At 40.3% G+C, this 23451-nt stretch overlaps 1 protein-coding gene across 2 annotated transcripts; it reads left to right on the top strand.

Annotated features, from left to right (window-relative positions):
- The first annotated feature begins 1350 nt into the window (after positions 1-1350).
- On the top strand, positions 1351-23374 carry INTS10 (integrator complex subunit 10). Of its 2 annotated transcripts, XM_031048515.2 has the most exons (18): positions 1351-1515; positions 3233-3300; positions 3563-3666; positions 4674-4813; positions 5636-5717; positions 6023-6163; positions 6506-6677; positions 7116-7285; positions 10837-10970; positions 11746-11899; positions 12581-12663; positions 13467-13619; positions 14726-14834; positions 15206-15285; positions 15789-15951; positions 16994-17087; positions 21005-21082; positions 22990-23374. In XM_031048515.2, the coding sequence occupies exons 1-18, from the start codon at positions 1387-1389 to the stop codon at positions 23144-23146; spliced, it is 2211 nt and encodes a 736-aa protein (XP_030904375.1). In that variant the 5' UTR covers positions 1351-1386; the 3' UTR covers positions 23147-23374. The 2 variants fall into 2 exon arrangements, with proteins under 2 accessions (XP_030904375.1, XP_005148675.1); XM_005148618.3 differs by lacking the exon at positions 21005-21082.
- Positions 23375-23451: the final 77 nt, after the last annotated feature.

Below are 23451 nucleotides of genomic sequence, written 5' to 3'. Positions count from 1 at the left end.
CTTACTTCTCCACAAACTCTCCTCAGCCTACCACCACACTCGAGTCTTTACACTCCCTTGCCACTCTGGGCTCCTTGACCCTCACTGGCTCCAGACAGTGGCCACAACAGACACCTAGAATCATACAGTGGTGTGGATTGGAAGGGACCTCAAAGATCTTTTGCTGCATGCAGAGTTGTGGTCAATGGCCCAATGTCCAGCTGGAGATCAGTTATGAATGGTGTCCCTCAGGGATCAGTGTTGGGACCGGTCTTGTTCAACATCTTTGTTGCTGACATGGACAGTGGGATTGAGTGCAAACTCAGCAAGTTTGCCGATGACACCAAGCTGTGTGGTTCAGTTGATATGCTGGAGGGAAGGAATGCCATCCAGAGGGACCTTGACACGCTTGTGAGGTGGGCTGATGCCAACCTCATGAAGTTTAACCATGCCAAGTGCAAGGTCCTACACCTGGGTCAGATCAATCCCAGGTACAGCTACAGGTTGGGCAGAGAAGAGATTCAGAGCAGCCCTGTGGAGAAGGACTTGGGGGTGTTGGTCAATGAAAAACTGAAAATGAGCTGGCTTCAGTGTGCACTCCCAGCCCAGAAAGCCAACTGGATCCTGGGCTGCATCAAAAGGAGCATGACCAGCAGGTCCAAGGAGGTGATCCTGCCCCTCTACTCTGCTCTTGTGAGACCTCACTTGGAGTATTGTGTGCAGTTCTGGTGTCCTCAACATAAAAAGGACATGGAACTGTTGGAACAAGTCCAGAGGAGGCCACAAGGATGATCAGGGGACTGGAGCACCTCCCGTATGAAGACAGGCTGAGAAAGTTGGGGCTGTTCAGCCTGGAGAAGGCTGCGTGGAGACCTCATAGCAGCCTTCCAGTATCTGAAGGGGATCTATAGGAATGCTGGGGATGGACTCTTCACTAGGGACTGTAGTGATAGGACAAGCAGTAACAGGTTTGAACAGATGAAGTTCAGGTTAGATATAAGGAAGAAATTCTTTACTGTAAGGGTGGTGAGGCACTGGAACGGGTTGCACAAGGAAGTTGTGCATGCTCCAACCCTGGCACTGTTCAAGGCCAGGTTGAACAGACCCTTGGGCAACATGGTCTAGATCTTAAGGTCGTTTCCCAACAAAACCCATTCTGTGATCTAGTTTCAACCACCCTGCCACGGGCAGACACACCTCCGTTCCAGGACCCAGAATGCTGCACACACTAACGAGGTAAAGGACTCAACAACAGCTCTAATAAACCTCCCCGCCTCCAAAATGGCGGCGCTACCACGCCCCCTCACCGGCGCGCCGATGGCAGGGGGGAGGAGCGGAGGAGCCGGACACCCCGACCCGGGTTAGCGGGGCGCATGCGCGCCGCCCGGCGGCCGCTCAGGGTACAAGATGTCGGCGCAGGGGGACTGCGAGTTCCTGGTGAAGCGGGCCCGAGAGCTGGTGTCGGGGGACCTGTGGGCGGCCAAGGCCTGGCTCATCACGGCGCGGAGCCTCTACCCCGCCGATTTCAACATCCAGGTGAGCGCAGCCGTTACCGCACCGGCGCCATAGGAAGGCGTAACCCGGCTCCAGCGGCCTTGCGTCGGGCGCTGCCTGCCTGCCTGCCTGACTGGCTAGCCCCTTGGCCAATGGCGGCGGAGGGGCGGGGTGGCCGGTGCTCGCTGTGGTGGCTGCTGCCGGGCAGTGAGGGATGGGGGGTGTTCCGCTGGCTGCGGGCAGCCACAGCACCTGCGGCGGGGTCAGGCGAAGCGGCCTGGCCTAGTTTACCTAGGAGGGCCCGACCGAGCACCGTCTTTTTGCAGCGGAACGGTCTTTTACAGGCTTTGTTCGTCGCTTTGCATTGTAGGGCGGTTGTAGGGAAACAGAGCCGTGCACTGTGGTGCCACGGATGCCCAGGTTCTCACTCGCGTGTCCAGCAGTGGATAAAGAATAACTAAGAAGATGAAAGTGGGGAGCCTGTGTTTCACTGCAATAACATCAATTCCTGTGAATGCTTTGTGAAAGAAGTGAAAGTGTTCATAAATACTAGGTTGGAAGGGATCTCAGGAGTCATCTGGTCCAGCCTTTCTTGGCTGTATGACCTAGACCTGGACTAGATGTCCCAGCATCCTGTCAGCTAAATCTTAACAACATTCTGTGTTGGGAAATTTGCTGCTTCCCTGGGGAGATTATTGCAATAGCTGATTGTTCTAATGAAAAATTTTCCTCTTGTGCCTGTTTAGAATCTCCCCAGGAGTAACTTGTGCCCATTACCCCTCATCTTTTCCGTGTGATTCCTTGTACAAAGGGAATCTTCGTCTTTGTAGCCACGGGGGAACTGTGCAGATATAGTTTAAACCACGACACCACCTTTTAAATACTGGAACATGGTGGTAAGGTCTCCCATGAGCTTTCTTTTCTCCAGGCTGAACAACCCCAGCTTTCTCAGCCTTTCCTCAATGACAGGCTTCACAGTCCTTTGACCATCTCTGTGGCCCTTCTCTGGACCCTCTTCAGCTTGCCCACATCTTTTTGGAATAGCAGGGACCAAAACTGAGCACAGCATTCCAGGTGTGGCCTGACAAGCACCCAGTGGAGTGGGACAGTGACACCTTTATCTGTGCTGGTAATGCCCTTGTTGATGTAACCCAGCATCCTGTTCGCTTTCTTTGCTGCAGCTACACACTGTTAACTCACATTGACCTTGCTGCTGACAAATACCCCCAGGTCCCTTTCCACAGAGCTGCTCCCAAACTGAGTACATCCCCAAGTGCTAGGGTTTTAATAACTGAGGGGAAGGTCCCTTTCTGCTTCTTGTGTTTGCACATGCTGGAACATTCAGGTTTTGAAAAGAAAAACACAACAAAAAAACAACCAAACAAAAAAAATGTTTCTAATAGAGATCTAAGGTACCTCTCTTACTATGGCTTCTGTAATAGGTTGCACTTTTGCATTGCATTTGACTGGACACAAACCCTGGTCAAAAAACTCCTTGAATTCTCACTAAGTTTCTTATTTATGTAAAATTAAAGCCAGTATGTTAATAGTAAAGTACTTATACAGAATTTTATTACTAATTTAATGTGTGATTAGGTAGTCTAAACTCGCCTCCTAATTTCTACAGAAATGTTGCAGTCCTTCAGTTTTCTGTTATTGAGGCTGCTGTGGCAAATCTGGGACATTTTTTAGAGTGGAAGGACAATCTGATTCAGAAATGTGTTCAAGAAATCTGATTTTCTGTTCTTCCATCTTGCAGTATGAGATGTACACTATTGAGAGGAATGCTGAAAGGACAGCATCTGCAGGCAGGCTGCTCTATGACATGTGAGTATTCAGACCTGCAACTCTACAATTATGCCAGGTGCTTCTTTCCATAAATGTTGGGAGTTTCTAGAAATACAATGTGTGTGTTCTTGGAAATCTGTGTGGGTAAATTAAGTAGAAAAGGTCTTCTTAATCAAAGATAAACAATAAAAAGGAGGGGTTTATTTTCCATTTGGCCATTCAGATTCTTTCATAGGAAGGTTTTGTCTTGGAAACAGATTTTGTGATCACTGTGTATTCTTTGCCTCAAACTTTGTTACAGGTTTGTGAATTTTCCAGACCAACCTGCTGTATGGAGGGAGATTAGCGTTATTACATCAGCATTAAGGAGTGACTCACAGGACAAACAGACACAATTTTTAAGAGGTAAGGATTTTGTTTAGTGAATGGAGAGACTCCTGAAGGAATCTAAAGATAAGACCTCTGCTTATATACCTTGTGTAGCAAGTAAATGGCAGTCTTTGTAACTTTGCTTGCGGGCTGCAGGTTTTTTTTTATCAGTTGAGCATTAGAGGCTTCATTCAGTGTGTTAGGCTTAGGAAACAAAGGGACATAAGAAGTTGATTCTTATTGCTTTGTCTCTGATACGGTAGACTTAAGTCTGCCAGAACATGAAGCACTTAGGAAAGAGATTATGTAGGGAATAAGCAAAACAGGGATTAGGAATCATCCCATTGATTGTAGAGAGCAGTAAATGATCATGAAAATGGAGTGAATTTGTACATATGAAGTGGGGGTTATGAAAATGGAACAGTGACAGGCTTGGTGTTCACTGCTGACAGCCACAGGCAGTTTTGAAAGCAGGATTTATACCTTACACAAATTATAATCTGTCGTTTGAATATGTGTTTCAGAAGCTTTAAGCATAAGCAGTGTGTAAGTCTGCATACAGGCTATTCCAGCTAAGGAAATACTTGCTTTTTCATGGTGTGTGTTTGTCTTTCAGAGAGAATATGTAAAACTTGCAGGGAGAATATGTTGGTTTCTTTGTTGGTTTCTTTAGTTTCTTTTTAGTGTCTCACTAAACTGGATGTTTAAATTGAAAAAAAATATTTTAATAATGGAATTATTAATTGTAGAAGTGAAATGTAAGTAAAGCATAAATGAGCATTCTTGGAAAAGCATCTTAAAGTGTCATATTACACTCATTAGCAGTCTTTCTGTGCACACAAATGAACATAGATAATATGGTATTTTCTGAAGGAAACAGAGGTTTTTTTCCAGACGTAGAAACTAAAAGCAGAAAAAACCAGAAGGGAATGTCTTTCTCTCTACATGGCAAGGTGATGTTCACTAGGCTTTTACACTTTGTTGATAACCTTTACAATTCAGACACAGCAAGTTAGAGATTTTAATTTTATCTCCTTTCTAAGGATTATTTGAAACCCTTCCTGGTCGGATCCAGTGTGAAATGCTACTGAAGGCCACAGAACAGTGTTTTAACACATTAGAAAGGGCAGAAATGCTACTTCTACTTCTGCGACGTTTCCCAGAGACTGTGGTGCAACATGGGGTAAGAGAAGAGATGCTCGTAGTAACTCTTCAGGATATTGGGAAGGTGTTTCTTGACAGTGTTCTGAAATGTATTTTCTTTGCCTAGGGAGAGGGTGAGTCTTTTTACTCATGTTTAATTGTGGCTAATAGCTCAGATTGCTGTATCTTGAGGCTACCACCAAGGAAAAATTGAGCAGAAAAAAGTGGAAGCAAATAAAACAATGTTTTGTTTTATAAATTCAAAGAATATGCCATGCTTTTTAAAAAAGCAGAATAGCACAAAAAGAGTGTGGAGGAGTACTGCAGTCTAAGAATATTGCTTCATCTTTTTGTCAGTAAACTCATTGAAGGCAAAGTGCTTTGAGGTTCTGACTAGACTATAAGAGACAACATTGTTTGCTTTGACTTGTGAAGCTACAGCTGGAGCTGTGTAAATGGTGACCTACTTTATTTAAGGATAGTATGAAAATAGTTTGAAGAGTATAGAATCTTTTATTTCTGAGACTGACATACACTAACTTGTGCTAGCATCAGGCAGAGTGCACGATTACTACAGCTCAGGTGATAAGCTGCAACTTTAAGGCCTTGTAGATTTCATTGTCTGTGCATGTCTACTGATACATTTGTGTGTGCAATTTTTCCTTTGATTGTCTTTTGCTATCCGCTGGCATTGCTCTTCACCTGTTACTAAGTAGGGATAGTTTTAACTATGAATTTAGAGGCCAGCACATGCAGTTGGCATATATAGTGAGCTGCTACTCATGCATCCACTGAATTGAATTGCAGTTAAAAAGTTTCTAAAACCACTGGTCCATTTAATTTTTCACCTCTCCTTATACAGGTAGGCCTTGGAGAAACATTGTTAGATGCTGAAAGTATCGAAGAACAAGAATCCCCAGTGAATTGTTTTAGAAAATTATTTGGTAAGAAAATATTAATGTTCTTGTTTCATTATACAGCTTTTTAGTATGGCAACATTCTGTGTTCAGTAAGCTACTTTCAGGCTATTAAAATCAGAAAATCACTTTAATCAGAAGAGGCTCAGGCCACATTAGGCCAGGTGGGCTAAATTGGTGTTACAGCCGTTCAGGTGAGGTTCTTTGTAATCCTTTGTGGTGTATGGTCAGCCAGAGAGAAAAGCTTACATTGCTGACTGAGGAACCTTGCTTAGGACAAATAAAACAAACCCCACAAATCTGAAGGATTTTTTGTTTGTTTTCTGTTTTAGTTTGTGATGTTCTTCCTCTGATAATTAACAACCCTGATGTTCGACTTCCTGCTAGCTTGTTATATAAATACCTGAATAAAGCGGCAGAATTTTATATTAACTACGTAACTAGATCTACACAGACAGAAAGCCAATATCAAGGTAAGAATATTGTTACAAAATTGAACTTTCTTAGGCTGCATTTGAGTATTACTGTAGTGATACCCATAAATGAAAAAACAAGTCATTACTTTCAAGTAATGTATCCCATAAACAAGGATTAATAGTAGTAGTTGATGTTTCTTAGTTCTTTGATACCAGATAAAATGTCCTTATCCAGGTTGTCAGTTCTCTTGTATGATGATGCTGAATTGCCTATTGCCCTGATAGCCTTCTCAATAAAGAGTGGTTACCCTGAAAGCTCCAATGTACATGTCTCCTCCTTGAAAATAAAGAAGTTGGTTTGTTTTCTTTATGAAGACAAAAATGTGGTGGTTTTTCTAGGTTCACAAGACTCCTCTGATATTATGTCTCCAAGCAAGCGTAGCTCTCAGAAATACGTAATTGATGGTCTCACAGAGAAATCATCACAGGTTACAGATCCTTGGGAGAGGCTGTTTAAAATACTGTCTGTGGTGGGAATGAGGTGTGAATGGCAAATGGATAAAGGAAGAAGGTGAGAAATTTGTATTTTTCCAGGTATTTCTTGAAGAGAATTTGGCTTTTTAATTCTTAAGAAGATGAGTTGAAGAAAGATTTTAACAGGAGGACATTTTGTGTAAAATCAGTGTAGGTTTTCTTTTAACGCTGTACAATGTAAAGCAAAAACATGGATTCTGGGAGCAATTTTAAGTTAGTTCCTAAACTAGATCTTTGTTGATGAAAGTTATGCATAAGAACTATAATACTGTGGGGTATCCTTCCCCAGGTGCCTCAGCAAAGAGAATCATACTGAATGTTTAGTGAAGTTTCACTGGTGTGCACTCACAGCCTCCAATGACGTACAGCTGGGGGATATCTTCGGCCAAAACATTAAGTTTTTAATGTTCACTGTACATTCTTTTCTTTAGTTTCAGAGTCTGTGTAAAATTCTGAATTCTTGTCTCTCCTTCAGAAGTTTTGGTGATATTTTACATCGAATGAAAGACCTCTGCAGATACATCAGTAACTTTGATAGCGATGCACACATTAAATATAAGAATCAAGTAGTGTATTCCACGATGCTGGTCTTCTTTAAAAATGCATTCCAGTATGTCAGCAACATCCAGCCGTCACTCTTTCAAGGTTAGTTTCTAATGTTTCAACTTTTGTAAAAAGTTTGTGGTGAATTCATTGCTAATGTCTGAAGGATCTTTTCTCATTAGTCTTTTGAAACTGTAATTTGACAGAGTGATATGGTCCTTTTAAAAATTCTCTCAAGCCATTAGTCTTGCCAGCAGAAGTATTTTATGACAATTGCTGTAGTGGATCAGACCAAAGATCAATCTAACCTAACACTGTGGTTTCAGTCTTGGCCAGCAGCAGTTAGTTGTCTAGCAAAGAGAAAAGTAACAGAACAATGAATTCTGTTAGGGGTGTTATGAGAAGCACCCCTAGGGTTGATTCCTGCTCTTTTATCAGCATAACATGTTTGTTTCATTTTCTCCTTTGATTCTTTGAAGCTTACTTTTCCTGGCTTCCTTCAGTCAAAAGATTGTGCAAAAGCTTCCATAAAATAAGTGAAGATATTTTTACATTAGGAACACACAGAAGTTTTATAATTGATCAAATAAAAATGAATAGGAAAAGATTTCCTGAAATTCGCAAATTTCCAAGTTTGCTGTCTTTGTCTAGTATTAACATGATCTTTAAGGTGTGCTTTGCACCATCCTAATTTGTAATTAATTTGTACATTGAATATTTAATGTATGAGTGTTATATGTGCTTTTTCTTGTCCACTTAAATCTGCATTTGGGGCATATCACATTGCCTTGAACACCTTGTATTGCTTAGGGATTTACTGGGTTTTTCAGGGGTGGCCCAGAAGCTGAGGGAAATTCTTTAACCTCCAGTTTGTTTAGAATTTACTGAAATAGCATCACAAAGAGGAATTTTCAACTCTTAATAGTGTGCATTTCCTGCTTCTTCACTCACTGTTAGGGAATTCCTTGCAACAATACCAATTGTCACCTTATGTAATTAGTACTTATAAACACTACAGTTGCTGATTCATGATAAAATTATGTTGTCTTGTGTTCATAAGTTTCTTTATGATTTCCTATGTGGAGCAAATAATCATTGAGTAATTAAGCATTCAGTTCAAATGATGGGTTTTAAACAACTGTCTGTGAAGTTGGGTAATCAGTTGAATGGTGTCAAGATAGCTAAGCTCAGAAGACAAATAACACAGCAACTTGTATGCACAGAACATGCAGTCACTTTAACAAATACAGGAACTGAGTTGGGGTTTTTGTTCTATCCAGAGTAAAGAGTTATGGTGGGGCACTGACATACTTTAACTGTGCATATAGTTCTAGCTACTTGATTCTGCATTGAGGAAGAAAGGAAGTAAAGCACTGGTGAAAATGCTACTTTGTAAGTTGTACAACTGAGTATGTTAAAGCTCATGTTTTCAGACTGAACGCTAAAAAGAGGATGTATACTGAGACAGCAGAGTGTAGTCCCTTCAGTGCAGCATTTCTGGTACCCTCTGATTTTCTGACATCAGGAAAGTATTTCCAAGGCATCTTTTACTTTTTTCTGCTTTAACATTGAAGTCCAGTAGTATTCAGTGCCTCTCATATCCTTTCTATCATTAAGGCTTTTCCTGTCTTTCTTTAGAGGAATCACTTTGGGAATGTAAAATCCTATGTATTTTGGAAGTGTAGTGGTGGGGGGAAAAGCTGTATCCTCCTTAATTCTGATCTGATCTTTGGTCTATGACTTTTGTTTCATGTGCATGGACTTGGAAAGAAACCTCTGGGGAGAAAATTTTTCAGTGCATTTTCTCTTGCATAATTCATATCTGCCTTGCTGGAGACTTGAGAAATGAATGAGGCAATTCACACCTCTCATAACTTTCATGCTGCCTGCAGGCTTGGCAGGAGTTGCTGTTTGGGCTGATGCTTCTATGGTGTTATTTATAACACTCTGTGCTATAAATCAATTATAAGCTCTGTAAGCTTAGATTCTGGAGCTTGGTTAGACACAAAAACACAGCATTGCTCTCTGTATGGCTTTGTAACTTCTAGTAATATAAGAGAAGACTTGCAACCCAAGTCAAGGCTGAAGTTAGGTTTGGTTTAGGGTTGAAGATTTTGGAATAAAGGCTACAGTGCTCTTGACTGCTGCTGAGAAACAAACATTTATTTGGAAAGCAATGCAGTTAGCATTCATTCAAACTAGTATAAATGAAAGAAAAACCCACTCTTTTCTTCTCAGGTGTTACAGGAGGCAGCTCTTGAGATTCTAGTGATAAAACTCTTCCAGCATTCTGGTTGTGGTACTTTCATATGTGTTTCTCGTGCATGCTATTTTCTGCATTATGACTTGACTCTATTTTCAGTTCACACAGGTTAGATTCCAACACAGCAGAATACATAGTGATACAGGAGAGGTGATTTAAATGTGCTGTAGCCTTTGTGTAAGGGACATTTCACTGGTGGTATTTAGTTTGAAACAAGTCTGAAGAGAGAATATTATTTGCTAAGCATGCCAGGTTGGTGATTTCTTGTAAAAAAAAATCTGTTGTAGTGGGCTTCTTACCCATTACATTTGGGTAGATGAAAAAAGCTTAATATAGGGTTTTTTTTGGCAAGAGATGAAATGAATTGCTCTTACACTAAGCTCTGAAATATTTTTTGGAGTTATGAATGAGGCTTTAGCCTCATATCCCTCTATAAACAAAAGAGATGCATATACTGACAATACTTGTCTGCGCTACTGTCTTGTCTAGTGGAAATTTCAAAAAGGGGAAACAGATCAATGGATTTCCCTTTCCTTTATATTTCTCATTGTCTGAGCTTTGCACATGTATATAGAACTTGATTATGCAAAAGCAGAAAATGTTTTCAGAAGGAAAGCCCTCTCAATGGTGGCCATGCACCCATGGTTTTTGAGATTAAGAAGTGTCGTTACTATTTTATATCTAATGAAACTTAAGCACTAAGATCTGAAATTACAGGTACCAGATCCCACTGTATGTTCTGTGACTCTAGTGGAAGTAGAAATTAAGCCTTTTGTGCTTTGAAATGAGGATTCTCCAGAGGCTTTGGGGAGTGATAATGCGCTCTGGCAGTCAACTGAAGGTTTAATTCTGTACACTGGAATTAGTGGGGACAAAGCTGACACTGAATGATACTCAGGGAGATCTTGTGATAAGATATACTCACTTTGAGGCATCAGTGCCTATCAGCATATTGCTTTGGTTTCTCATGTTAGTGTTTTGAGACCATTGCTGTGCTTTGCCATGTTTGTTTCTGTAAAGTTCAAAGCCATTTGTTCTGTTGTAATTACATAAAAGCAAGTAGTGCTTGATAAGAGAACACCTTCTGCCTGAGTGTATCTTGTGCCTGTTGGAAAGAAAAATATTCAAAGATATTTTGAAGCTCCCAAGCAAATTCTTGTGGTGTCTGGTAAATGCATTTTGACCTTTACTGTAAGGCTGCTTTGAGAAAACCATAGCTTCACAAGCATAGTTTAAGCTTATGCAACGTAAATGAACCAATTTCAGATTGTTTTCTCTAGCATTGCAGTCGTTTTTTTTTTTGTGAAGGAAACAAAACCAGCTTGATGTAGGCATGAGATCTTTCAGATCAGTTTACAGCCATCTTGAATTAATTTATCTTTAAACCCAGGTCCAAATGCTCCAAACCAAACCCCATTGGTTCTTCTTGAGGATGTGACCAACATCTATGGTGATACAGATATTGATCGTAACAAACACATACACAAAAAGAGGAAACTTGCCGAGGGAAGAGAAAAAACAATGGTAACTTTTCCAGACTTTTTGTTTGTAACAAGAATGGCACAGATACTGGAATTGAGACAAAAGTCATTTTAATATGGATGTAATAGATGTACTTTTAGAGCTATCCTGGAGTAGCTGTTCACAACCACAATTTTCAAACAAATTTTTTTAGTTAAAGCCAGCAAGAATAAAATAATTTTTTGTAGCAGTTGCTGTAGACGTGTGTGCTGATGTGATTGCTTTAACTTGAAGGAGTTCAGCAGAAACTGCAGAAGCTGTTAGAAACGGTGGTTATAGCAGTCAGGTGTTCTACAGCTAAACCTCCAAATCAATTGACTTTTCGTGACTGGAACTGTGAATACATCTAGTTCTTTAATAGTAGAAACCCACAGTTTTGTATAATTTCTCTGCTGGTGGAAGTATGCAGAAGTACAAGAATTACTTTTCTTTGCATGATACCACTTTAGGCTTAAACTAGGTGATAAAGCGTGAAGTATGTACACACTCCTAACGGATAATCTGGCTGAAGCTCAATGGCAGTACACCACATTTAACAATGAATTCTTTTGGGGTATTGTTTATCACACTATACCACTGAGTTTCTTGGTAGAAAATCAATTGTAATATTAAAACAAGCTAAGCAAAATGTCACATAACAGCACTTGAACTAGGACCTTGGCATCTCTAGTACAGAATTGTTTTTTTGTGTTTGGTGGAACTTCTGTGACTTTAGAGTCTTTTGAAATAAGTGTAAGTTAAGAAATTAATCTCTGTTTTAAACTTGATGCTTAAGCAGAGCTCAGATGATGAGGATCCTTCTGGGAAGGCACGAAGTCGACATATTACAGTAAACAAGGCAGATCTTGCAAACTCTATTGAAGTATTAGAGAGCTTTAAACTGGCAAGAGAGAGCTGGGAGCTGCTCTATTCACTGGAATCACTCGACAAAGGTAAGGCTAACTGGAGGCAGAGTTGCATTTAGGCTTCATTGCCATGCATAGAAGTAATTTTACTGTTGTTAAAATATAATTCCTGTTATTTTGAATTGTTAAAATTGAGTTTACTTTGGGTCCTGAGTATTTTTAATTGAAGTTCTAATAAGAAGCTTTATCAGTTGTTGCATTTCTGAATATTTTGTTCCTAGATTTAGTTAGGTTTTTCATGCGTCTTTGCTTATTCACACACACTTCTCTCAGAAGCAGCCATTACTGAAGGAGCAGTTGGTTAATAGTAGTGCTTGTATCTCAGTGAGGATGTGCTGCTAGCGGCTGCTTTAGCTGATACTGAAGATGTGTCTTTAATGTGTCTATCCATTTCGATAATATTTGGTGTGATAGTCTTGAGAGAACGTTTCTCTTCTAAAATGCAGGCAGGTAGTACCACCTACCTGCTTTTGGATTTGTTGGACACTGTAAATCAAAGTATGATTGTACAGGAAGAGAGTATCTTGTATTTGAGAGATTTCATACTCTTATGGTTTTGTTTGGTTAGGGTTTTGGTTTGGTTTGTTGGTGTTTATTATTATTATTAAATTCAGCTATTTTTTTTCTTCGAGATAAATGATTTTTAACCCAAAACCATTAAATGCTTCATTTCCTCTTCTAATTTTTCCTCTCTGACCACTTACGCAGAGTTCACCAGAATTTGCTTGGCATGGAAGACGGACAGCTGGCTTTGGTTAAGAATCTTTCTTACAGACATGATCATCTACCAGGTAAAAAGAAAATGTAGAAACTAGTAAAAATGACACCACTACATTGCTCTTCCTTCTTGTGAATAGCTGTTCTGATTAGCCAGCTGACTGCTTTAAGTGTCTACTGATTTTATCCTTTAAAGCATGACTCTTCTGGGGATGGAACCATACCATTCTTACCACAGCTCAGGATATTCCTGTCCCAGTACCTGTTTGTTGAGTGTTGGCATGTGGAAAAGACCTCTGTGATAGTATTTTGACCAGTAGATATATATAGTGTTATATATATAATGTTATGGAAGGAAAGTGCATTTTATTCATCTAATGTGCATTAGATTGGAACACAGTCAGGGAAGAAATTTCAAGCAGCTGAAAATTTTAACATGTCTCAGTTAAAATTTATCAGTCTCCTCAGAAATCAGGGTGATTGTGCTCATTCCAGATACCATCTATAGAACAAAGCTTGGTATTTCCCTTGGGGGTTTTTTATTTTGCCTATACTTGTACTTGAACAGGAACTATTTTAAGCTTTATTTCTGTAAATAAAGTAATGATTAACCCTGAAGAGCACAATTATTTGTTTCAGTTATAAATGTGATTTCTAAGCAGGCTTTTTAAAGCAGAATTCTGTTTGTCCTCTCACTACCATGCAAGCAATCGATCTACACCTGTCACTGGAGAGTGTTCTCCTAGATCAAAATTCTGAAGCCCTATTACTTGGACACACTATGTTTTGGAAGCTTTCTATAAGGGAAATTCTATTTCTTTCTATTCAGTGTATACAAAAGATCCTAACACTGTCCTTTTGTATTTTCTTTCTAAAGGGGCAGTACAAGAAAGCAATTAGCAGCCTACATCACTTAGCAGCTCTTCAGGGCTCTCATTCTCCACAGCAAATTACAGGTCAAGGATCACTAGAAAATCAGAGAGCACTAATACAGTTAGCAACATGCCATTTTGCCCTTGGAGAATATCGGGTATGTACAGCATCCAATACACTGGTTCTTCATCATTTGGCCCTGTGATTCTTGTTTGTCTTCTTACTTGGAAATTTCTCATTAGCTCGCTTTCAACAGGGTATCAAACATAGTGAAAAATCCATGCCTCATAAGGAGAAGAATTACACTTCCTGGCACATTAACTGTCCAATAGTATCTCTCATAGATAGTTATGTTTTTGGGGTTTAGTTATGATTTTCCATATCTACAAGTGTTTGAGTTGTCCATAAAAGTAACCTTAAATTTGAAGTCCTTAACTTTACTGAAACAGTGTCAAATACTGAGGGGAAAATTTTTAGGTATAGGCTTCATGTGGCAGGGGAAAGAAAAAGTTTATAGAAAAGAAAATACTGTGAATGTCTTAGGAATTAGTTATCAGCTGACAATATAAGGGACTCTTGACAGCATAAGAGACTCCAGAACAATGTCTGGGCTGACCTCTGAACTTGCTTTACCTTTGCAATACGTACTTTGTGTTTTTAATATTACAGAAGTGCATGGTGGTCTTAGGTCAGTCAGTGTCAGCACTTACAATAAAGGCTGTGTCTCTTAGGATCTAGCATCATGCTAGTACTACTGAGCGAGTCTTTCTGTCCCTTCCGGTTTACTACGTTTACTGGAAATGTGATAATATCCCCACAGACCTCTTAGTGTCTGTAGGAAATAGCATTAAAAATTCATTGCATTTCTGTCATGCTGTCAGATTGCCATTTTCCTTTCTATTTTTACTACAGACAGAACAAGCTTTTAAAACCTATTCTAAGAATTCATTTGAAAACTTAATCCTTCAAAGTAAAATAGTACAACTGCAATAAGAAACTGATCTTAACCTCCTGAAATGAAGAATGCCAATACATATTTTGTTCACAATTCAAATGACTTGGGCAAGCTCTCGGGGGTTGTTTAATGAGAGCTACATCTTTCTGCTCAGCCAAACTAAGTTATGCATTAAGTCCACTCAAGTTCTAGCATAATGTTTTGTGATTGTTTTTTAATTTTGCGTATCTGAAATTTTTAGTCATATATGAATTTGAAGAACTTCAGTTAGACCTAGCATTATCATGTCCCTATTGTTCTTTTTATAGCAAACCTGTGAAAAAGTGCTTGACCTCATGTGCTGTATTTCACTTCCAATACAAGAAGGAGGTAGAGTACAAGAAGAACAACCTAAAGTAAAGTCTAAATTCAGGAAAGGTATGGAATTGCTACTAACCTAAACTTAGTGTCGGTTCAATTTTAGTTCATGCATTTTCATTGAGTATATAGTTCTTCTCTTTCTGGATCACATAAAAAGGGAGGAAGTTCTTTATCCCCTCTCGATTTTGTGAGTGGTTTTCCTGCTGGTACCTATTAAAGTATATTGGTGGCAAATTCCTACCACAGGAAAAGAGAAATGAAGAAAAAAATTTAAAATGTGTTTTGAATAATTCATAATATACCTGTAAGGTTTTTCTCATACCTGAGATTTGGCAATTGTAGATTTCTTTTGCTCCATTCTAATTTATTTCAAATGTAAATCGTCATGAGACTGCTAGAAAAGTGTATGATAAACTGTTCTGTTGCAGGGTCTGATTTGAAACTTTGGCCATGTACCAGTAGAGCGATCATGCCTTACTGCCTTCATCTATTGTTAGCTTGTTTCAAGGTAAGCTATAAGGCTTCGAATTCTATGCTGTCTCTAAGACCTAGTTGATGTATCTGGAGTCTGGAAACTGCATGGCCTTATCACAGTGGTGTGATGAGATGTGAAGGGCTTCAAGTGCTTTTCACCTGTATAGGTTTGTGGAGGCTTTTTTTTTTTTTTTTTTTTTTTTTTTGCAGGGGGGGAGTGTTGATGAAGGAGGGGTTTGTTCTCTTTTTTCCTCTTATATTTGTTTTAGTTCTGGGCAGGGAGATAGAATTAATCTCAAGATACTTTTGTCTGTATTCAGACTTCCCTTACAGGTCAGTGGAGAGAATATGGTATTCTCTGCCTGGAAATAGGCTGGAAATGTCCAAGCCTATTTTAAATGTGTATATTAAGGCAGAATGAAATACGGTCCTAGAAAACTTCTTGTGTATTTGCACAGATGTAGGCGAGATGAATCCTGTACTTTTCTAAAAGTAACGTGTTTCCTGATTGTCTCTATGCCCATTTTTCCCCTGCAGCTCAGAGCTTTCACAGACAGCAGAGATGATATGGCACTGGGCCATGTAGTTGTTCTGCTTCAGCATGAGTGGCCAAGGGGTGAGAACTTGTTCCTGAAAGCCATCAACAAAATCTGCCAACAAGGAAACTTCCAGTATGAGAATTTTTTCAACTATGTCACGAGTATCCTTTCTCTAACCAAGAATGTCTTTCACATCCAAACCTATGTGCTGGGGTGTGGAAAAAGCCATTTCAGCAGCAGTCCTCTCCCTGAATCATACTCTTGTGTTTATTTCCATACCATGTAAGCCTCTTGTAATAGGTAGTAGTGCACAAGGGACTGTAAATGTGTCACCTGTTTTGCCACCTGAGAGTTCCCTAAAGTACATTGCGATTTCACTTCCTTTCAGAAAAACAGCAGCAGCTCAGGCTGCCCCTGCAAGTGATGGCAGTCTTTTCAGTACAATCTATAGGGTGTTGTACTACAAAGTTGGCATTGGAAATGGTAAAGAGGTACCTATGCTTTAACAAGTTGACTGATTTTGACTGTCGTTCATGAAATGCTTTGCATGGGTAAGATAATGAGTTATGTCAAAGGTAATGCGAAGCATGTCTCATTTCTGTACTCAGGTATCTGACGTATGCTTGGATCAGCATACACACACGAACAGTTTAATGTTTAGCCTAAACAGACATGCAGCCATGGTCCCTAGGAAGCAAGGGGTTTAAGTCCTATGTGAGACAACTAAATAAACATCTGGTGTTAAAAAAAAAGGGGGGGGGGGGGGGAAGAAAACCTGTGTAAAGGGGCCAAAATAGAAAACTAAAAAAGGTGGTATGTGCCACTGTGGCAGCATTTCCTTCAGTCCCAACTTCAGTTTGCACTGCTTTGATAACCTGCAGTGCAGGTAAAGTAAAAACAACCAGGGAATATGTTTGGAGAGAGGAGATTTCATTACCTGTGACTGACTCTACATATAAAGAAATGAAGAAAGAAAAGAAATTGACTGACATATGTGTTTTGCTCTTTAAAAAACTATTTCTCATGAATTTGTGGAGGATTAGGAGTACATGCTTTGATCTTCTTTATCACTTTTCAGAACAAAATGCTTCAATAGCTGTTCATTTTGACTGTCCTTTCAACCATGTGGCTTCAGGTGTGAGAGATAAGAAGGAATGTTCTCTATTGTTTTATCCCTACTCAGATCCTTAACATTTTATTCAGATATTGATATGTTGGAGGAATTCGCTTATTTAAGAACACAGGAAGGAGGGAAAATTCATCTGGAACTGCTACCAAATCAAGCAATGTTAATCAAGTAAGTATAAAAAAGCATTTACTGTTTTCTTTGGGGTGGAAAAAATGGGAGTATGGTTGTTGGTTGTTTGTTCGGTTGTCTTTGTTTTCATGTAATCTTCTGCATAGTAAGTTTGTCATGTCTTTGAGCTTAAAATAAACGAATTGCATAAGGAGTTCAGACAAGGCAGTAAGCATCTTTTTCTGACTTGTGAGGTTTTTTGGGTTTTTTGTTTTATTTTTTTTTCTTTCGTCTTCAGTTTAACCTCCTACTTTTACATACTTTTATTTCCAAGTATGGCATTTGCTTTAGAATAATTGGTACTAAAGTGATTACAATATTGCTCTTTCAGACACTTGTACTTTACAAGCATTCCTGAAATAGTCAGGTCTGAGTGCAAGGTGTTGTTGCTAATTGTGCTGAAGGGGTAATGCTAACCAGAAAGCACTACTTGTTGTAAACAAAGTTCTAAAAGACGACAGTCATTAAAAACTTAGGTATAAAGCATAATTTAAATTACATTCCAGGTAAACTCTACTAACTTCTGTGTCAGAACTAGCAGGTCATCTCTTGCTATGTATTGAGTAAGCTTATTTGGCTTAGCTTCTTACGAGATGCTGAATAAATTAATAATTTGGATTAACTTCCTAAGTGTTCTTAGTTTTGAGTCAAGACTGAACAAGTATGTGCTGCAGGGGTTTAGTGGCACAGTGTTTTGTAACGTCCTGATTATTTATTAGAACTGGTGGTATTTTGCTTTATAAGAGGGGGAGTGCTAAGTTTGTTGAAATTCCAGTTTGGGTATAGTATTCTGGCTATTCACTAACTAGAAATGGGCTAAAGTTTTACAGAGAATGGGATCTTAACATGAGACAACTGGATCCAAATTTAGACTAGTAGATAGATTTTTCCAGAGTTCTAGGTAACCAGCAGAGAAATTGGATGCCAGATGTAATTAAAGAAGAGAAAAGGAAAAGAAGGACTACACATGCTTATTTATGTCACAGAGAATTTTCCCTTCTAGGCTCTAGATTTTCAGTCTCTTATCCTCACTGCTTGTAACCAGCTGCATGAAAACAAGAATCACGATATGCTGTGCTACGTGTGATATTAATAAGCTTTGTCAGCAAGAGGGCTTAGCACCCACAGCTGTCTGATAACTTCTTAGCTGCTGTCTTAAGTTAGTTGCAATAGTTCGGTGCTATTTCTTTGAGTCATGGCTTTTATTTTGATTGATGTAGTAGCTGTTACTTACAGTTGCAACCCCACCAGTCAGGAATTATGTAGCTAGCAGCATTTCTAGCAAGACAGAAATCTCTCATTGACCTCTTTTTGACCAGTGTTATGTTTCCTGAATTAGGGAAATGCTTGTAGAAGAGAAGTCCATTTCCATTGCTTATTGAACCAAAATGGTTAAATACAGCATCCAGCTGGAAAAGCTGTGTACAGTGTCTTTTATGCAGCTGAGATGTGTAGGAAAGGAACCACTTCATCTGAGAGCAGATGGGATGGAAAGTTTGGGGTGTAGTCCAGTTCTTGGAGATGCCATCTACTCCCCAAGTGCCCCAGGTAGATTTTTAGCTGGATGGCTGTGAGGCTCAGGATAGTGTCACCCAGAGGTATTGGCCTCAAGAGCACTGAGGCCTCCCCACACTACGATTTTAGATAAGTGTGCTGGCACAGCTGCTTCTTGGAACAGTGATCAGTAGGCTCAAAATGTGATATTTCAAAACTGTCGCTGGTTCTGGTTGTATTAGCTGCTGCACCAACCTCCCAGTAATGAAGCAGAGGCAGCTCAGATACTGTGCAGTCACAAACAGGAAGACTCAATCTGAAGTTTGCCACAGCAGTGCAAAGACAAAGCAGTTGCTCCTTTGCCTGATCTTTCCTCAGCATAAATGTACATAGCAATCCTGCATCTTCATTGATGGAAAATGTATTACAGATATGATACGTTTTTTACAAGGATAGCTTCTTGTTTTATGACTTACAGGACATTTTCTCCCCAGGTGAATTTCACATTCTTCTTCCAGTACTTTTCCTCAGTACCTACACTTTATAGGAAATTATATACATTTTTCTGAACCCAGGAGGGCAAACTGCAAGGAGGTTTTCAAAAGCTGAAGTAAGATCTTTGTAGCCTGTAGACTTGCGAACAAGTCCTGCAAAATATATATGCAGCTTGTTAAAGCTCCCTTTGCTTGGATCCACTGTAAGGATATGAAGGTCCATGGTTTTGGTTTTAACTGGTGATACAGCCAGTTCGTTCTGTTTGCAGCATCAGCAAGACCTGATGGTGAGCTCTGAATTCAGCCAGAGTGCTTTGGAACTCCATTCTAGACAAGCCAAGTTTCATAGTTCTGCCGTGTCAGTGGTGGCAGTGTTAGCTAGTGAGGTAGAAGAGGAGAACAACAACATGCAAGCAATGAGTGATTAATATTGTGCTCCTCTTTTTATTAAATCTTACTCTAATTTGTCTAATCTTAGCCTAGTGAACTACGTGATGTGAAAGCTGAGTATTCTGCCTCTACTCACTCGCCCACCCCATCTCTCCCTTGGGGACAGCGGAGGAAAAGTTCAGTGGGTTTGAAGGGAAACAAAGTATGTTGGCAGTGTACTTTTTATTCTGAGGGGGCACTTGGGTATGCTTAGTTCTAACTGCAGACCTTGCAAACGGGAATGATGACACAGTTGTGCAGAATCCTATCTGCCACTCTGGGACCAATAACATCTTGCTGTTTCTTTGTATTTTCTGTTCCCTGTGTCCATTTTTGCAAGCACTGGGCTCATTCATCCAAGAACTCATGAAAAAAATACCTCATTTTATTGAATAATTCTTGTGAATATTTTATTTCAGATTATTATAGACTGTTTCTTTACTGTGAAAATGTCCTGTCTTTACTTGACATTTATAAGCATAGCTCTCCATCTGTATACATCAGTAAATTACAGATAGTAACCGAAATGTCCACCTGTGAGACTGGACAGTAGGCCCCTAACTGAATATTATAGGCATGTAAGTGCAAGTTCTGCTTCTCTACTCCTTTCTTAGCATCTGGGGGGTGCCTGGTAAGATTTAGGTTAAGAAACTAGGCCTGTTCTGTATATAATTTTCTGTTTCTCCTTCAGTGGGGCACTGGGTTTGCTCTAGGCTGGACATAAGTTATTTTCTTGTTACACACAGCACACAGAGACAAGGACTGAACTGTGAAATGCAGTCCTTGAACATGCAGGAAGACAAACTTTCAGCTGAGACACCTTTTGGTGGCTAGTTCCCGTGGCCCTGGCCATAAATGGGAGATTGTTCAGAATAGGTGTTTGTGCTAGAGGATTGTGCCATCCTCTAACAGCCAGTTTTGTATGTAGTTTGAATTAGAAAATGTGAAAAAGGCCATCTGTAGGCTAATGAAAAGATACTTAGGCAACCTGTAACACACACTGTCATGTACTCAACTTGGCCAATACCTGCTGTGCATTCACTCAGCTTGGGCTCAGCAGCAAATCCCTTAACTCCAAGTTGTGGGCTCTCCTTGTTCACTGACATGCTCTTGCCAGCTCTGCAGGCAAGCTGTGGTATCTGCAGTGCTCCTCTGGTTAAATCTTCTCAGACTGACATGTTTCCTGGGAAAAGCTGGCACATTTCATCAGTGTACAACTGTGAATTGGTTTTGCACTACCACTGTCTTTTCTCCCAGTGTAACTGTTCAAAAGTATGGGTATATGTTTAGACCACAGCTGCAGAACAGCCTTGCAATGATTTCTGGGGGTACTTGCATGCTTGGTGCTGTTAGGGTCCTGCACCCTGTCGGCTGCCCGGTGGTCACTGCTGGGTGGTCTCACCCAGTTCTTTGTTGCCCCTTTTTCTGGAGAGTTGCTGTGCACTGGAGGGGGAGTTGGTGTGTGGGTGTTTGAATGCTGCTGTTTGCTGTTTCTTAAAGGACTTCTAGCCCTCCCATGGGGTTACTGCAGCAGGAATTCATACCTGTGCTACAGCCCAGCATACAGACTGCTGACAGGTACCAAGTGGAAAAACCCCACTCATAATGTGCTGTGTTTTGTCAACATGTTTTACTGCCCATGGTTTTCAGCAATTTGTTACTCAATATTTATCTTTTATTTTTTCTCCATTTGTACCTACATTGCCTGGCAAGCCATGTTGTTCTATGATAACATTTATTTTTCTTTTTCCCATAAGTTGCCAGTATCTGTGTCCTTTCAATCTAATAATCACTGTTGAATTTAAACACAAATGTAGAAATCCTCCAACATGGTACCAATGCTCAGTCACATATTAGCAAGAGTATAACCCTTTCTTTCCAAGATACTGGTTATTGGATCCTTTCATAGCTACTTTTATTCATTTAAGTTGTTCTGAACTCTGTTTCCCAGCTGTTACATGACATACATCTTCCGAAGTGCTGCTGGCTTGCTCAGTAGCTGTAGGTTGGATATTCTCCTTTAGGCTGTAACTGACCATAACACTCGGCTGCCAGCAATGTTTTAAGACAAGTAAAGATGGAAAACAGGGCTCACCCCATAAACTCTGAATAGGCTGGAGTATTTTCAGTGCAGGTTTGCTTTCCTCAGGCTAGCTCATCAGTGAATTTTGCCCACTGTGCTCCAGGCTAGCCTCTTCTTTGCATTCTCCACGTTACAGAGGTCACTGCTGTTTTGGCAGAGAAGTCTCTTCTCAAATGCTGGACATGCTGATTTAAATGAAGGTGGGGTGGTGTTGTTGGCGAGGGCAATTCCCAGACTTTTCTTGTTTCCAGCATCTCTGGCTTGGCATGTCTGCCCTCACCCTTAAGTTTGTATTTCCTTTGTGTCTTTCGGTGGGCTTGTTGGGTTCAGTCCAGCTCTTCTCTTCTTAGCCATGACTCAGGACTTGTCTCAACATCAGCATTACGCATTTCTCTCTACGCTGCTCCTCTAGTAGCACTAGGCTTTCAGTTCAGGGCATATCTTTTGCTTCCCTTCCCAAGTATGGCTTGTAGGTAGATGTTACAAAGTTCTGCATAGTGCAGGTGAATTGTAGTGCTTTGGTGCTGCAGAACATTGTTTTAAGGAGGGAGGAGGGAGGATTGAGTGCTACAGTTAAGGGTGAGGACAAAGAACTGTTAATAAGAACAGCATGAAGCAGGGCAGTATCCCAGGTGTCCCCAGCCAGCATCACTTTAGCTTGCTCAGTAGCTGGGCCTTTGTTCTGCTTGAGAACAAGTTCTGAACTTCTGCTCAGAATACATGTAATCCCTGGCTGGTGTCTTGTATCTCCACAAGAGCTGGCTTCTACTGATAGAGACTCACAGCCTGGCTTAACTTGAGCTTTTTGTTGGCCTGTGAAGCATTCACTGCACCTTTCATTAGTCAAGAGTTATCAGTGCCCTCAGGATAATATAGCTCCTTCCTGCACATTCCTGTTGGTACAAGATACCCTCTGCTCTTCATGGTGGTTGCCACCTGTCCCCGTCTTCCACAGAAAGCTGGTACATCTTTTCACTCTTCTTTCATCCCCAGCCATTTATAGAAGTGATTACAAGGAGGAAGTGGCCTGGGCAGCAAAGGTAGAAGATAAAAAAATAACGCACCCCCTTTCCCCAAGCAAGAACACACTGTACGTAACTGGGTTAAGGCACTGGATTTTCCTGTTAGCCAGAACAGCAACATTATTTTCCCCACAACAATCATTATCAAAGTAGTGAGAGTACAGACTTCTATGGAACTTGTAATTGCAGAAAGACTTGCAACTTATTAAACACATTTTCTTAAGAAATAGCATAGCACAGGCTATTTGGCTCTCCATATATAAACTCAGGTATGGACAGCAGATACATAGTAAGTGACATGCAGCACCTTTTAAATTACTGTAATACACCAAATAACCATCACTTGATTTTGTCTGTCTTTCTCTCCTTTGTGGCTTAAGGCATCACACAGTTACCCGTGGTATAACTAAAGGAGTGAAAGAAGATTTTCGCCTGGCCATGGAGCGCCAGGTCTCGCGCTGTGGGGAAAATCTCATGGTGGTCTTGCATAGGTTCTGCATTAATGAGAAAATACTGCTGCTGCAGACTCTCGCTTGAATGGACTGGATCGTGATAAAGTGCCTCTTACAGAGAGAGGGGAAGGCTCTTCACTGTATGAACAGCATTGTGGCAGTGAAAAATCACTTGTCCAGGGAGTCAAAGAAGTTCCCTATGAGGTACAGGCTCTGCAATACACAGGCACTACCCAGTGTTTGCTACCACTTCATTTTCTAATGTGGGTAGATCAAACTTTATAAATAAAACTTTAAGTCTTCTGTAATGTCCTATTTGTGGGTTTTGTTCTTGGTTTTGGGTTGTTTGGTTTTTTGCATAGCATTATGTTAAGGTGTGTGTCAGTTCCT

Source organism: Melopsittacus undulatus, chromosome 7 (assembly GCF_012275295.1).
Source record: "Melopsittacus undulatus isolate bMelUnd1 chromosome 7, bMelUnd1.mat.Z, whole genome shotgun sequence".
NCBI classification, from domain to species: domain Eukaryota; kingdom Metazoa; phylum Chordata; class Aves; order Psittaciformes; family Psittaculidae; genus Melopsittacus; species Melopsittacus undulatus.
This window is presented reverse-complemented; position numbering and strand designations above follow the sequence as displayed.